Here is a 14,275-nt window from a genome sequence, read left to right as displayed (position 1 = left end):
GGAGGGACAGCGCAGGAGGGGAAGACCCTCTATGAGATGGATTGATTCGGTGACTGGGGTAATCGGGATGGGTGTGTCAGAGGCGGTGCGGTTGGTGCAGGATAGAGCAGGGTTTAGAGCTGTTGTGCATAGGGTCGCTATGAGTCAGAAACGACTCGATGGCACATAACAACAACAACAACATGTTTAATCGTGCATACATTTATTATCCCCATGCATATAAGCTAGTATTAAAAATCCTTGCTAGAGCCCTATTCACTTACATCACACCCTTAATCCACCCAAAGTCCACTGTTATCCTTCAAACCGTGCTTATCAGCACCCTTATCTTTCCATAACTACCATGCTTCGAGAAACCAACAACACTTCCACTTTATACCTCTCTGCTCGCTCTGGGCCCATTAAATGTGGGGGTTTCTATACTGAAACTATACCTGGCATCTGGTTCTTTCTTCAGGACCATCTCACCTAAAATCGCCCATTCTTTCCTCTTAAATAAGACATCATGATGGATTTGTGACTAATCAGCCCATGCTCACACATAACTGTGGTGTCATGCATTTGCTATCTTTTAATTTTCGGGGTGCCCGATTCAACTGGGTTACCAACCCTAATACAGTCAAATTAACTGAAGCAGACCCAACAGGAAAATGTTCTTCGAGCTCACATAAACGCAGGTGTTATTCAGTCAATGGTCACAGGACATAACTTTTTTTATACCTAATTTTCAAGTCACCCGCGTGTACGCGTACGGACACACCCACGTGTACGCGTACGGACACACTCACGTGTACGTTTTCTTTCAAGTATTAGGTTTTCTTACGCAAGCCCCCCTACCCCCCTTACGTAATCAAAATTAGTTTGCTGCTAATTTATCTTGCCAAACCCCAAAAACAAGACATCAAAAGCATTAAGGACAGTAAGGCCAAGTATTAACTTTACTTAATACTTACACTTTATAATAATTAAATCCCGACTAGTACTATTTTGTTACTTTAATAGTTTAATTTCTTTTTTAAGAGCCATGTCCCTAGATTCGAAAATTCAAAATTTTTTAAGTTAATGTAGCTTAATTGAAAGCAAGGCACTGAAAATGCCTAGACGGGTTCACGGAACCCCATAAACACAAAGGTTTGGACCGAGCCTTATTATTAATTGTCAGTAAGATTATAATGCAAGTATCCGCTAACCAGTCAAAATGCCCTTTTAGTCGCTCTACCCAGAACGATCCCCACGGAGCCGGTATCAAGCACACAACTGTGGCGCAAAACGCCTTGCTTAGCCACACCCCACGGACTACAGCAGTAATAAAAATTTAGCCACGAACCAAAGCTTGACTAAGCTATACTGATGAGGGTTGGTCAATCTCGTGCCAGCCACCGCGGTCACACGATTAACCCCAGTTAATAAGAATCGGCGTAAAGTGTGCTTAAAATGTAAATATAATAAAGTTACATTAGCTCTCCGCTGTAAAAAGCTAAAGATCTAAAGTAAATAAACGACTAAAGTGACTTTACTAAATAATGAACCCACGATAGCTGAGACACAAACTGGGATTAGATACCCCACTATGCTCAGCCCTAAACTACGGTATTTAGTAACAAAAATGCCCGCTAGAGAATTACAAGCCAGCGCTTAAAACTCAAAGGACTTGGCGGTGCAATCTTAACTGGAGCAAGCTGGTGAGTGCACACAGGGTGCCTTGGGGATTGCAGAGTAGCCCTCATTACTAGGCCACCTGTCGTTGTATACCGCAGTCAGAACTGACCCACAGCTGACCTTCCAGCCCGTTTTCAAGAAGCAGTGAGTCGCCCAGGAGGAGACTATCCATCTTTCTCCCAAGGAGCAGCTGGTGGATTCGAACTGCGTACCTTTCGTGCTGGCAGCGCAATTCCTTACCAGTAAGCTCCTTAAAACTTCTCAGAATTCAGGAGCGCTCCGGTGGCCTAGTGGCAAGAAGCTGCACTGCAATCTCAAAGGTACACGGTTCGCATCCACCAGATGATCTGCCGGAGGAGGGACAATCTCCTCCTGTACCAGTCAGATCTGATTTGACGGTACATGCACACAAAACAGTAAAATAAAATTAAAAAAAAAATAATAAAAATTTCTCAGAAATCAAACTCTCAGCCAGCCTCCATGAGAAGGCGAGGAGACTCCCTACCCGGCTCCCTTGAAAATCGCTAGAAGATTCAAACTACTGAAGCCTCGAAGTGCAATCAGGGGCCACACCACCCCCAGAGCTCTTAGTGGGTATTGATTATGGGCTGATTTGAGTCCATCACAACTCACAACCCCATGACAGCTCTGCATAAGACACACCGTGTAGACGATTCGCTTCTCCTCCAACCCTCCTCTCCTCCTAGGAAGGTGTACCCACCCCGGGGGACCTGCCTTCTCGCCGAAGCACCTGCTAGGGCTGGACACCGCTCATCCCGAGTACACAGAAGGCAGCCCGGGGGCCCCAGGCAACGGCGGTGTGGGGAGGTCTGGAAGGTGGGGGACCCCGCCAATGGCGCATGGCTGGGCAGCCCGTCCGAACCCCGGAGCCCGTAACACCAGGATTGGGGTCACCCCCACACCGCGGCTAGACGAGCACCGGGTGGGAATGAAGCGGGGTGTACAGGCCCGACCCCAGGACACGTGGCCCCCGGTCGCAGGCCGCCCTGCTCGATCTCGGAGCTCCCGCCCACCCCGTCCTCCCCGCGGACTCCCGCAGGCCCCAGCCCACCGCGTAGCCCCTCTCTCCGCACCGCGGGAACCGACTTACCCGCTGGCCCGTCTCTCCCGGTCTCCCGCTTCCTCTCGGAAAAATGGAGGGACGAATCCTGCCCGGTCGATCGCTCGGCGCGCACGCTCAAATGCGTGCACTGAGGACAGAGAGGGTCTAAGGACTGAGGTAGCGAGGAGGGGAAGAGTCTCAACTGTGCGCGCGCGCTCGCGCACGCTTGCGCACGCTTGCGCAAGCACGCTCAACTGCGCATGCGCCGCGCGCCGCGCTAGCGATCAGCCGCCCGCGCTCCTGCGCTCGTCGCCATCTTACTTACTGGCAGGTTCGGGAGGTTCGTTCGCCTCTCCCGGCTTTATTTCCTGCGAGGAAGTCCTGGTTCAGGCTTTTGTCTCCTGGACAGATGCTCGATCCTGGAGGGTCCCGCGGGCGGGCGTAGGACACCTACGGGACTCGCTGGCCGCCACTGCCCCTACTTCCGAGAGCTTATAGAGCGAGTGCGCCTGCGCGGCGCTCTGCCTTGTCATGTGACCCGAATACCGGGCAGTGGTTAACCAATCAGAGGGCACCTTCTCTTTCTCGCAGGCCAATCAGTTTTCGGGTTAGAGGGTTTAACTCATATTTAAAATGAAGAGGTTTGGCTTCCTAACGGCTAAGCTCTTGGGAAGACGTGGTGGCCCCGCGTAAGGAGTGGTAGGTGACCAGTGGGTGCTGGGCATGGCTGAGGTCCGGGCCGAGGGCTGCCAGGCTGGGGGCGGCCTTAGGGTGGGTAGAGAGGGGCTGGGGCTGCGGGGTCCGGGTGAGGGTCAACGAGGGTCCCCCTCTTTGCCTGTGCACTTGGGCCCTCCAGGCCGTTGTCCGGCGGCCCACAGTCACCAAGGCGCCCTGGAAATGCCCCTTGTTGTTTATTCCCATAGAAGCAGGTGAAAGTTGTTCAGTAATGTTTGGAATTTTTCCAAAGGGATTCATAATCGTATCACTGAGCAGATGAGGAAGAAAAACGCGGAAAAAAAAAAGTCGTTGCCATCTTTGGCTTTAGCATCAGTGATGGGGAAGCAGCAACTACAAGATCGCTTCCAGCTGTGATGGGTGTTCCGAGGCAGTTGAACGGGGGCTACTTTAGAAGTGACTGCTTAGGAGAGGCTCACTGCTAAAGGAAGCTTGAATGGTGGCTGGATCCTTCTCCGCGGCTTTGCTGGAGAAATACCAGGCCACCTGCTTCCTGTAAAGATCATAACCAAGAAAGCCTTATGTGGCAGTGCTGCTACCTCATGTCGGGACACTGCTGCACCAGAGCCAGTGGCACCCAGCAGCAACTGTGGGTCGTGGTTCTGGGGTGGGGGAAACTCTGTCCTGCTCACCTGGGATTAGTAACAGTTTTAGATGGACATTAGTGGGGTAAGGAGGGACATGAGGAGGTGGACCAGAGAGAGTTATTTGACCACATGCTGGTGGTAGAGGTCGGAAGCAGTGACCTCGAAGATTGTGGGATTTGAGAGAATGAGCTTTTGGCCTGACTGAGCACCTGGTAGGATGGATTTGGCATTGACCGAGGTGCTGACTACTGTGAGAACAGATCCGGGGACAACTCAGTCCTTTTTTTTTTTTTTTTTAAATTTTTATTTATTTATTATTTTTTTATTTTTTTTATGTGTGTACCGTCAAATTGGATCTGACTGGTACAGGAGGCAATTGTTCCTCCTCCTTCAGGTGGATTTGAACCGCGCACCTCTGGGATTGCAGTGCAGTTTCTTGCCACTAGGCCACCAGAGCTCGCTAACTCAGTCCTTCTGATTAGGACGTGTTAGAATTGAGATGTCCCTTAGGTGGTCAGATGGGGATGTTGCACAAATCTGAACCAAACCTACTGACATCAAGTTCATTTCAATTCATAGCCACCAGTTAGGAAGGAGTAGAAGTGCCTTGTTATTTCCAAGGCTGTAAATTTTCACAAAAGCAGGCGGCCTCTTCTTTCTTAGTTGGTGAGTTAGAAGTACTGAACTTAAGATTGGCTGCCAGCTGTTTTAACCAGTGTGCTCCCGGGGCTTCTTAGAGGTTGTTTGGGTTTTAGGAAGTTGGAGGCTGGAGCTCAAGAAAGGGCTGTAAGCTGGAGAGAGGACTCACACTTGGTACAGTGGAGGCTTGGTGAAGGAGATGTTCCTAGACGGGCTGACATGGGGCTGCAACAGCGGCTTATACACAGCATTGCTGCTGAGAACGGCACAAGGCCAGGTGATGTTTGCTGTGTTACTTGTAAGTCAGTCACATTGACAGCACCTGTGGAGACTGGACGAGATGCTCGGGAAGTGTGTTATAGGCGGAGAGGAGGGATCTCTGGAGAGTGAGTGCCTGTGAAAAGAGAAAGACTCTGGATTGAGGTTGGGACACTTCCATGAGCAGGGGATGGGAGAAGCAGCTTTGATGTTTCTGTTAAGGTTTAGCTGCTGTGGTACTTTCTGTGGTCAGTGGATGGTCAGGGTAGGGGGTAGTTCTGCAGATGTAAATCTGAGTTCTAATGAGGACAGAGAGGGTCCAAGCACTGAGGTAGTGAGGAGGGGAAGAGTCGGGTCTCCTTCCTGGATACCTCATTTGCCCACACACTTTGAGGTTGAGCCGAATAAGGCTGACGTAGGATAAGAGGCTGAGTGGGGCGAGCTGGTGAGGCTGGAGATCCCTGGAAGCCGAGTGAAGGAAGAGGCTCAAGAAGTTGTATCCACCTTGTCAAACAACAGATCACTGACTGTTGGGATGGCAACCAAAGGGTCCCTTCCTGGCCCTGGTGGGGATGAAAACCCGAGAGGAGTAGCCTGAAGAATGGGAGAGCTTGTGGAAACAGGGAGTCATACTTGAGGAGGCCATGGCTTGAGCTCGTCTTGGGTAAAGAGGCTGGTATTAAAGACAGGAAGGGCTAAAGCAGGTGTACCCACCGGCGGGGGGGGGGGTTCCACAGAGCAGATCACTAACTCAGGAGTTTGGGCTATAGCCAGGTGTCCTAACCACTGTGCCACAGGCCTCCCAGCCTCATAACCCAGGACAGAAAACCCGCCCTCACCCTCTTCATTTGGGGAAGGAAGTTGTGTGTCTGGCTGTGGCTTTTAACTAAGCCGAGTGGGAGCACCTGCAGCAGGTAGATTTGTGTAATTAAAGGTGGTTGGTTTTGTTCTTTTCCCCTTCAGGTATCATGGAGAAATGTAAAGAAAACTGCATTTCAGGACCTGCTAAGGTGACGCAACCATTCAGTTCCCGTTGTGTTTGAAGTGGGGCCTGGTCCCTGTCTGCTGGGGCTGCCATGCCACTTCTAGCTCTGCAGGGAGCCGGTCTCGGTGTTGGAGAACCTTGTGTCCCTTCCCCTTAGAGTGGCTCTGGTTCCACCTTGTCTCGGTGAGCTGTGTCCTCCACTGTACCCAGGAGGATACCAGTGTCCGTGACACCCAGACACACTAGTCCACTGCTGTCGGGGTCATTCTGGCAGACGGAGGAGAAGGGCCTCCTCTTTTTGCTGCATAGTGTCTGCTGCATAGTTGCTGGTGGATTCGAACCACTAACCTTACAAGCCCAGAGCTTAGCCTACAGTACCACGAAGCTCCTCTGTACATGGTGCCCACCGTCTTCCAGTTGACTCCGTCTCATAATGATCGTCCATCAGGATTTTGATGTTGTGAATGTTGAAGGACACTGTCTTTGTCCTGTGGGGCAACTGGTGGATCTAAACAGCTACCCTCTTGGGCAGCAGCCCCGCCACACAGCGAACTGTGACGTGCATATAAAGACAAAACCAGGCCCAGTGCCTTGGGGTTGGTTCTCACTATTGGCGATCATCTGCTGGGTTTCTGAGGCTGCAGGTCTGCTGGGTGGGGCCAGCCGCATCTCTCAGTTCTCTTAGAGCAGCTGGTGGATTTGAACTGTTGACGTTTTGTTTAGTAGTGCAGCACGTAACACAGTATGCCACCAGAGCTCCTTATGACCCTTCCTTAGGTATGGAATTTGTACATTTTGATAATATCGTTTTGAAGAGCCTGCATTGTTTCCTCTGCCAGACTACTCTCTGCTCAGGACCACTGTTAAGGACTTAGACGGTGAAGCCTTAGGGAAGGAGCTGACTCAGCCCTGGCGGCATGGTGGTTAAAGCACTCTGCTTTCAAGCTCAAAGTCACGGTTTGAACCCAGCAGTGGCTCTGCAGGAGAGAGAGAGCAGTTGGCTTCCAGTGTGCCACAGTTCTGGGGACCCGAAGGAGCAGTTCTTGGTCCCACGCAGTCCCTGTGAGTCCAGATTGACTCAGTAGCAGTGAGATTTTTGTGTTAATTTTGGTCAATTTAAAAATGCCACCAGTCTTGCAAACTTGTGCCCTGGAAGATAACCACCATTGACTTCACGCATTGCTCTGTTTTTCTCCTAAACGTATTCAAAGACATTTCAAAATGAGAGTTCAGCTTTTAGCTCATGTCCTGCGACTGTGGGCCAATGACGGGTTCCGGTGCTTTCTGAGAGGAGTTAGTGAAATGTTGAGGGCTGCTCCCAGCAGATCTGACAGGTGTCCCCGCAGCTGTGCACGGGGCCTTCTGGGGGGACTTGTTCAAGGGGCAGCCCCCCAGCCCTGCTTATCATTTATTATGTAATGAAATGGGCTATGTGAAATTATCCCAGATATCCAGCTTTCCTCCGCAAAGACCGTAAAATTGCTTTTCTCTTTCCTCCCAACCTAGACTGCTCTTACCCTTGGTGATGGGCCGAAGCGCGTGCCGGTGACCCAGCCGTTCCCATCTCAGAATCTTCTGTCTGCAAGTGGTGGCCAGGCGCAGCGGGTCTTGTGCCCCGCCAACTCATACCGGAGCATCCCGTCACATGCACCAAAGCTTGTCCCTCTCCGCAAACCCAGCAAGAGTCAGGCCCAGCATCCTAAACAGAAGCCGCTGCCCACCACCACTGCCCCTCGTCCCGTCTCCAAGCTGGCCAGCAGTGGCCCCAGGAGTGAGCAGGCCCCACCGTCAGCAGCCGGTAAAGCAGCCCTGGAGACACATCCCAGATCACCTTCCCAATTATAGCAACAAGCAAGCGTGTGAACTTGCATTTGTCTGGAGCTCCAGCTGGGAGTTCTGTTGATTGAGGACAGGCAGGTAGCTTCTGCTGTGGGCCAGACCTGCACTAGAAATGCAGAGAGCCACTGCGCTCACGGGACAGGTGGGAGGTAGGGAAGACACGCTCCAGTCCCTGTTCTCCTGATCTCTCCGTCATTCATGCATTGTAGGGTGCCCAGCTGGCACGTTGGTCAGCACTTGGATGCTGACCAAAAGGTTGATGGTTCACGTTCTCTGGCCATTGCGTAGGAGAAAGACATGGGGCTCTGTTTCTGTAAAGATGCCGGCCTGGAGGCTGTGTGAGCAGTTCTCTGTCCAGAAGGGTCGCCGAGGCAGAGCTGACCCAGTGCTGGCAGCCCTGGTTTGGTTTATAACAGCGAGTACGTCCTGGAAGTGGTCAGGTTATAAAGTGTTAGGGGAGCTTGGGGGCACATGGGTAAACTGAGGCTGAGCAGGTGGGTCGCCATGGACGTCGTTGGCCATGTTAGAAGTGTGTCTTCATGTAGTGTGCTGAAGAACAGCTGAGGGGTTTTGAGCAGAGGATGGGCTTGTAGAAAACTCCCACTGGATGTGTTGAATGGACGGAGAGTCAGTACTGGATGGAGGGCTATTAGGGACTGATACGTTGATTGGTATTGATACGGGTTAGGGTCGTGGTTTAGGCCAGAAGTGCAGTGGCCTCGGCAGGACAGGGCCGGGCAGTGTGGTGTGCATAGTTAAGTTACTATTGGTGATTACACACAGCCGACGCTCTTAGTGCTTCCTTCGTTGTCTGCCCTGGTCCATTGTCATAACCACTCTGAACGTGGCCTGTGCTACTGACTCATCTTCACAGAAGAGGAAGCTGAAGCTCTGAAAGGTTAACAGCTGCACAGAGCGGTGAGAGCCCGGGTAGGGGCTGTCGCAGGGGAGCTGGCACTAAATGAGGCCTGGAGGAGGGAAGGGGAGTTCTGCAGGATGGGGGAGTGAGCCACGGAGGAAACCAAACCACTTGCATCATGTCTTAGTTCTGGAAGTGCTGCTGTTACAGAAAAATGAGTGGATTTAGCAAACAAGAATATATCCTTGTAGTCTTTGATGTTACGTACCTGTGGGTCAGAACTGACCCGTAGCTGACCCGCCAGTGGATTTTCAGAGGCAATACATGGCATGGGAGGATGCTGCCCTCTTTTGTCCTGTAGTGCAGCTGGTGGGCTCAAACCGAGTGCCTTTGAGTTGGCAGTACAGTTTCTTACCACTAAGCCAGCAGGGCTCCCCTCACAGTCTGGGAGGCTAGAAGTCTAGATTTAGGATATCATTCACAGGAGCAGGCAGGCATCTCTGTGGGCTCTGGGAGAAGGTCCTGTCAGCCATCTACCCTGGGTCTTGGTTCTCAGCACAGGGACTTCCTAGTCCTTTGGACTCCCTAGTTAGGAGCTGTGCTCCTAACGCTTCTCAATATGGGTAGAGGCCTCATCTGCGCTGGCTTGTTTAAACTCTATATGCTGGAAGAGATTAACTCCAGGTGCAGCCTAGCCCTCGAGAGTGTACTCTGCCTGCTAATCCTGCCTCACTCCCAAGTATCAGAAACTCAAAATTAGTCTGACTGCCTGCCGTCAGGCGGATACCATGTCAGCATCCTCTGCTGGGTTTTGCAGAGGCCAGGATTTGCTTGCAGCAGACCCCATAATTATATCAAGTCACACACAGATAATGAATTGTAATAATTAATAGTAATTACCTAATACTGAGAAGTGTGGCCTAGCCAAGTTGACATTTGTAGGGGCACAGTTCCGTAACAGAACTATGATCTGATGGAGGAGTTTGCAGTGTTGGAAGGGGGAACAAGTGGAAATGTCGCAGTTACACATCTCTCTGCTTGGCTGATGGCATGTTACTCCTGGGCCCTGTGTGTACCTGGCTTCCGTGGGGATCATTTTTGTATGGGGTGATTAGAAAGGACATGTGGGTGGACCTCACCTATTAGGAAAAGGTTAAAAGGTGTATGTCCGTCAGGTAAATTTGCTATAGAAGCAGAATTTCAAGGGAATCTGTACGTATCTGCCTAGTTTTACTCTGGAAATTCCGTGACGATGTCACCGGTGGGAGGCAGGGTGATGGTGGGAGTCGCTGTGATGCATGAAGTGACAGGAGTTGGCATAGGCCTTTGCTGACTGATGCCAGTGTTTGTGATCATTCTGTCATCAATCGCTATTCATATATAATTGGGCTCATCTCTTTTGTAATTTACATATAGGAAATAATCCGGGAAAGGAGCTGGCATCAAAACAGAAAAAAGAAGAATCAAAAAAGTAAGCTTTATCTTATTTGTAAAATTTTTTCATGTGCTAGAATATACCACCCATTGTAGAATACACCACTGCAAAGTTATGGGAAACTGTTTTAAAACAACACTTTTTAAGGTTTTGGTTTGGTTTGTGTGAAAGCTTACAGAGCAAACTTGTTTTCCCTTCAACAGTTGGGACAGATACTTTGTAACCCTGGTTCTAACCCCAGCAGTGTCTAAACCCCAACGGTGTCACAGCGCTTCCTCCTCTCGCCCTGTGCATCGCCTTTCCAGTTCCCCTTCCTTATCCCTTCCTGTCTTACGAGCTTTGTTGCTGGGCAGATGCTGCCCTTTTGATCTCGTGCGGTTAGCAGTTCTAAGGCGTGCAACGTTATTCCTTGTTTGACTGACTTTTGAGTTACTGAGGTGATTTCAATTATTTTTTTTATCCTGGTTGTTGTTGTTAGGTGCTGTCAGGTCAAGTATGACTCATAGTGCAGCCCATTGCTGCAGTCACTGTTGTTTCCACTGGTTGAGATGGTCTTCTCTTTCGCCATCCTTCAACCTTCCCAAGCATCATGTCCCTCTCCAAGGAACAGCCTCTCCTAGCGACATGCCCAGAGTACGTGAGACAAAGTTGTTCTCATCACTGCCTCCAAGGAGCACTCTGAGGGAATACCAGCTGAGGTGTTTTAAATGACAGATGCAGCCCTTGATGTACTCCCCAGTCTGTGCCAGAAGTTGGAGGACAGCTGCCTGGCCCACTGACTGGAGAGACCACGTCTGTTCCAATTTGTTTTGTTTCAGTTGGGGAGAGACTAGTAGTTGCTCCTTCGAGGGCTGCTCCCAAGCTTTTGAGACGCTAGATGGTGCTCACCAGAGTGGAAGGTCGTACATTGACCTTGTGGTCTCTGTTAGACCAACTGATCGTGACTGTGGTCCTGAACTCTGGTTATGAGAACTTTTTTTTTCTTTAAAAAAAAAAAGCCCCCAAAAGATCAAACAAAACAGTCTATTTTCACTTAGTGCTATCAGAATGCTTCCATGTTACTAATCTTTTTATTTTTTAAAGAGGGAATTTTATCTTTTCAAATATTTATTAGTGACTCAGAAGTTGTGCACTTCCAAGTTAGAAAAAGCTTGAGTAAATGTGTTGTACACAGAACGTGGTCTTGTTGGACATGTGCATATACTTAGTATGTGATGGCCGCATTATTGAATAATAAAGGCATTGGGTGTGTTTATTGTAAAGCTGCCGTCACGTCTCCCCCTGGGAGACGTCTCTAGGAGCCTGCACTCGGTGTTGGAGGGTGTAGACCCCAGAGTCTGGCAGGAGGAGCCTGGCCTGAGAACACCAGGAGTTTGGCTTCTCAGTCCAGTGGCTCTTGGAGTCCAGACTGCTCCTGGCTGTGACATTGGCTCAGTATCCACCACCAAAGGGGCTTTCAGTCTGAGAAGTTCAATGAGATGGGGATGGGGAAAGAAGATGGAACTCAGGCGTCCCAGAGCCTTCGCCTCCACCTGCTTGTCTAGTTCTTCCTCTGGGCCGTTTTGTTAAGTCCTTGTCCCTGAGCGGAGGCCAGTCCTGGGACCTGGGGCATGTGTTTGTGGAGACTCAGTCACTGCACCGCTGCTGGCTTGGGTATTTTATTATGATTAATTTTCCATTCTGTATTTCATGTCGTGCCCTCCCCATCACACACTGCCCGCTTCCCACCTGGGTTCCTCATGTCTGTTCACCTCCCTTCTCGGCCCCACCTCCCTGCCTCCTGAGCTTTGTACGTGAGCAGACCCTGCCCGTTGGTCCCTGAGGGGGCACACCTCCCTGCTGTTACTCACTCACAGGCCTGTCTGTCATTTCAAAGTTGGTCCCTCAGCGTGGGCTCACTTCCAGGTGGGAGGGCTGGCTAAGTGTCGCAGCCCTCGGCAGTTCCACCAGTTTCTATTGGATCAGTAACTGGCATTTTTTGCGACGTTACATCTTGTCCTCCACTGCCCCCGCCCCATCCAGGACTTTGTATTGCGATCCTCATAACAGCAGTTAAGGGGGGCATCTGGGCACTGTCTAGTTCCCTGGGGCTCAGGGTGATGGAGATGACTGATCTCTTATCTTTTGGACTAAATGTTTCCATGAGCCTTTGATTTTCTTCTCTCTTCTTTGATCCAGAGGAATTCTGATGCCGCTGGTTTTTGTTACCGTAGCAGCACAGAGAACATTCTTTCTGAAGTCTGTTACACTGTTTGACCTTGGAGGCCGCTGAGACTGTGGTCCTTAAGCCCCAGGGTCAGCTTGGTTCTTACGGAGGCTTCAGAGCCAATGCATTCATTGCAAGTGTAAAATCACGGACAGAGGTGCACCTTACGTGATCGTTGACGAGCTACCAGAAAAGATTTGTTTCTTCTCATTTAAAATGTCCATCTTTCCTAGGAGGCAGTGGACTTTGGAAGATTTTGAAATTGGCCGCCCGCTGGGTAAAGGAAAGTTTGGTAATGTTTATCTGGCCAGAGAGAAACAGAGCAAGTTCATCCTGGCTCTGAAAGTGCTGTTTAAAGCTCAGCTGGAGAAGGCGGGTGTGGAGCACCAGCTGCGGAGAGAGGTGGAGATCCAGTCCCACCTGAGGTGAGCACCAGAGGGCGCTGCGAAGAGGCGGGCAGCCGCCAGGGGCCCTCACTGCAAGGAGCCCAGCCAGTGCCAGAGGTTCCGCGTTGGGCTGCAAACCTGAAGGTCAGGGCTTCAAACCCACAGCTGCTTTGTGGGAGAAAGATACGGCGGTCAGCTTCTGTAAAGACTTCCGGCCTCTGAAACCCTGTGGGGCAGTTCTGCTCTGTCCTCGGGGTGGCTGTGAGTTGGCATGAACTTGGTGTTGGTATCAAACGTGTAATTAGATATGTGAATTTTTTCCCCAAAGATGAATCTTGGCTTGCTTGGCAACCCCTCCCCCAACCAGACTCCCTTGCAGATTTGCTGTTTTGTTCATACAGTCATTTGCTTGAGCAGCTGTATTTTCTGGTGGACAGTTAACTTGCAGAGTGTCTTGCAGCCTTTACAGTGATTTCGTGGGCGAGAAGTCTGAGGCAGATCCGGGCACAGGGTTTGCTTTGCTTTCAGTCACGCAGCAATTTGAATGGGTTGCCAACACTTCAAAACCTGGCTTCCTCAGGCCGCTCCACACAACACAGCACTGGCTTCCAGCTCATGCTCCAGCCTGCCTGTGCCCCTGCCCTGCCTGTGCCCCTGCCCTGCCCTGCCCTGCCCGGCCCAGCAGCTCAGATCCACTGCCAGCACTGGCCGACACGCCCTCTGTCTCGTGCTCGGGGAGCAGGGCACCGTGGAAATGCCCCTCTCTTGTTTCCCTTTGTGAGTAGTCACCAGTTGAGGGTGCCCATTGTCAGGGGCCGTGGAGTTGGCTGTGACTCAGCGGTCCCATGCGCAGGACCTGGCCCTCCTCTCCATTTCTTGATCCTTTGTTAACGGCCCGTGTCAGGCAGTCCAGTCGTTGGACGTCTTTGTGTCTCTCTGACCCTCCAGTTTATCCAGCTGAGGACTTTGTGCAGACCCTGGCCCCTCTTGATAGCATGGCCAAAGGAAAGAAATAATTTACTTCCATGAACACCTTGGACTTGGATGGAAGATGAGACATGGGGGCTGTGCTTCTGTCTGAGAGGGTCTGGCTTCTGCAGAGCCTGTTTGGAATGCCACTGGTTTCACAGGAAGGTTTATTTGATATTTAGGACTTCGTCTCTTGTTAGCTCCCATGCCAGGCCTTAGTGTCTCTTCCTCCTTTGTGGCAGGCACCCTAATATTCTCAGGCTGTACGGTTATTTCCATGATGCCACCAGAGTTTACCTGATCCTTGAGTACGCGTCTCTGGGAACAGTCTACAGAGAACTGCAGAAGCTCTCCAGGTTTGACGAGCAGAAGACTGCTACCGTAAGTCTCGGTGTATCAGCCCAGCCCTGTCCCACAGCAGCATAGTTCTTGCTTCGGGAAAGAGCTTGAGGGGCCGAGTATTTGTAGGGGAAGAATGGAAATAGCTGTTCCTTAAGTGCACATAAGAGCAGGTACCAGGTTGGAGGTTGTGGCTGGTGTGTTTTACAGCCATTTTTCTATGGAAATGTATGTAATTAATGGCCCTCCTCTTCAAATTTTATTTTTAAACAACAAATGCTTTATTTTAGACTAGTTTTAGATTTTTGTAGAACGG

At 50.7% G+C, this 14,275-nt stretch overlaps 1 protein-coding gene across 1 annotated transcript in view; it reads left to right on the top strand.

The window, feature by feature from the left end:
* The first annotated feature begins 5,909 nt into the window (after positions 1-5,909).
* The window catches only part of AURKA (aurora kinase A), a 13,570-nt gene continuing 5,204 nt past the window's right edge, over positions 5,910-14,275 (top strand). Inside the window, exons 1-5 of the mRNA XM_006881653.1 lie at positions 5,910-5,962; positions 7,444-7,724; positions 10,041-10,095; positions 12,499-12,690; positions 13,863-14,001. Of these exons, the coding sequence (XP_006881715.1) occupies positions 5,910-5,962; positions 7,444-7,724; positions 10,041-10,095; positions 12,499-12,690; positions 13,863-14,001 (720 nt within the window). The remainder of the gene's footprint in view (positions 5,963-7,443; positions 7,725-10,040; positions 10,096-12,498; positions 12,691-13,862; positions 14,002-14,275) is intronic.

This window comes from Elephantulus edwardii, unplaced genomic scaffold (genome assembly GCF_000299155.1).
Source record: "Elephantulus edwardii isolate Elephantulus edwardi_28Jun2011 unplaced genomic scaffold, EleEdw1.0 scaffold00015, whole genome shotgun sequence".
Taxonomy (NCBI): domain Eukaryota; kingdom Metazoa; phylum Chordata; class Mammalia; order Macroscelidea; family Macroscelididae; genus Elephantulus; species Elephantulus edwardii.
The sequence above is the reverse complement of the archived record's forward strand: the minus strand, read 5'-3'. Positions and strand labels throughout refer to the sequence as shown.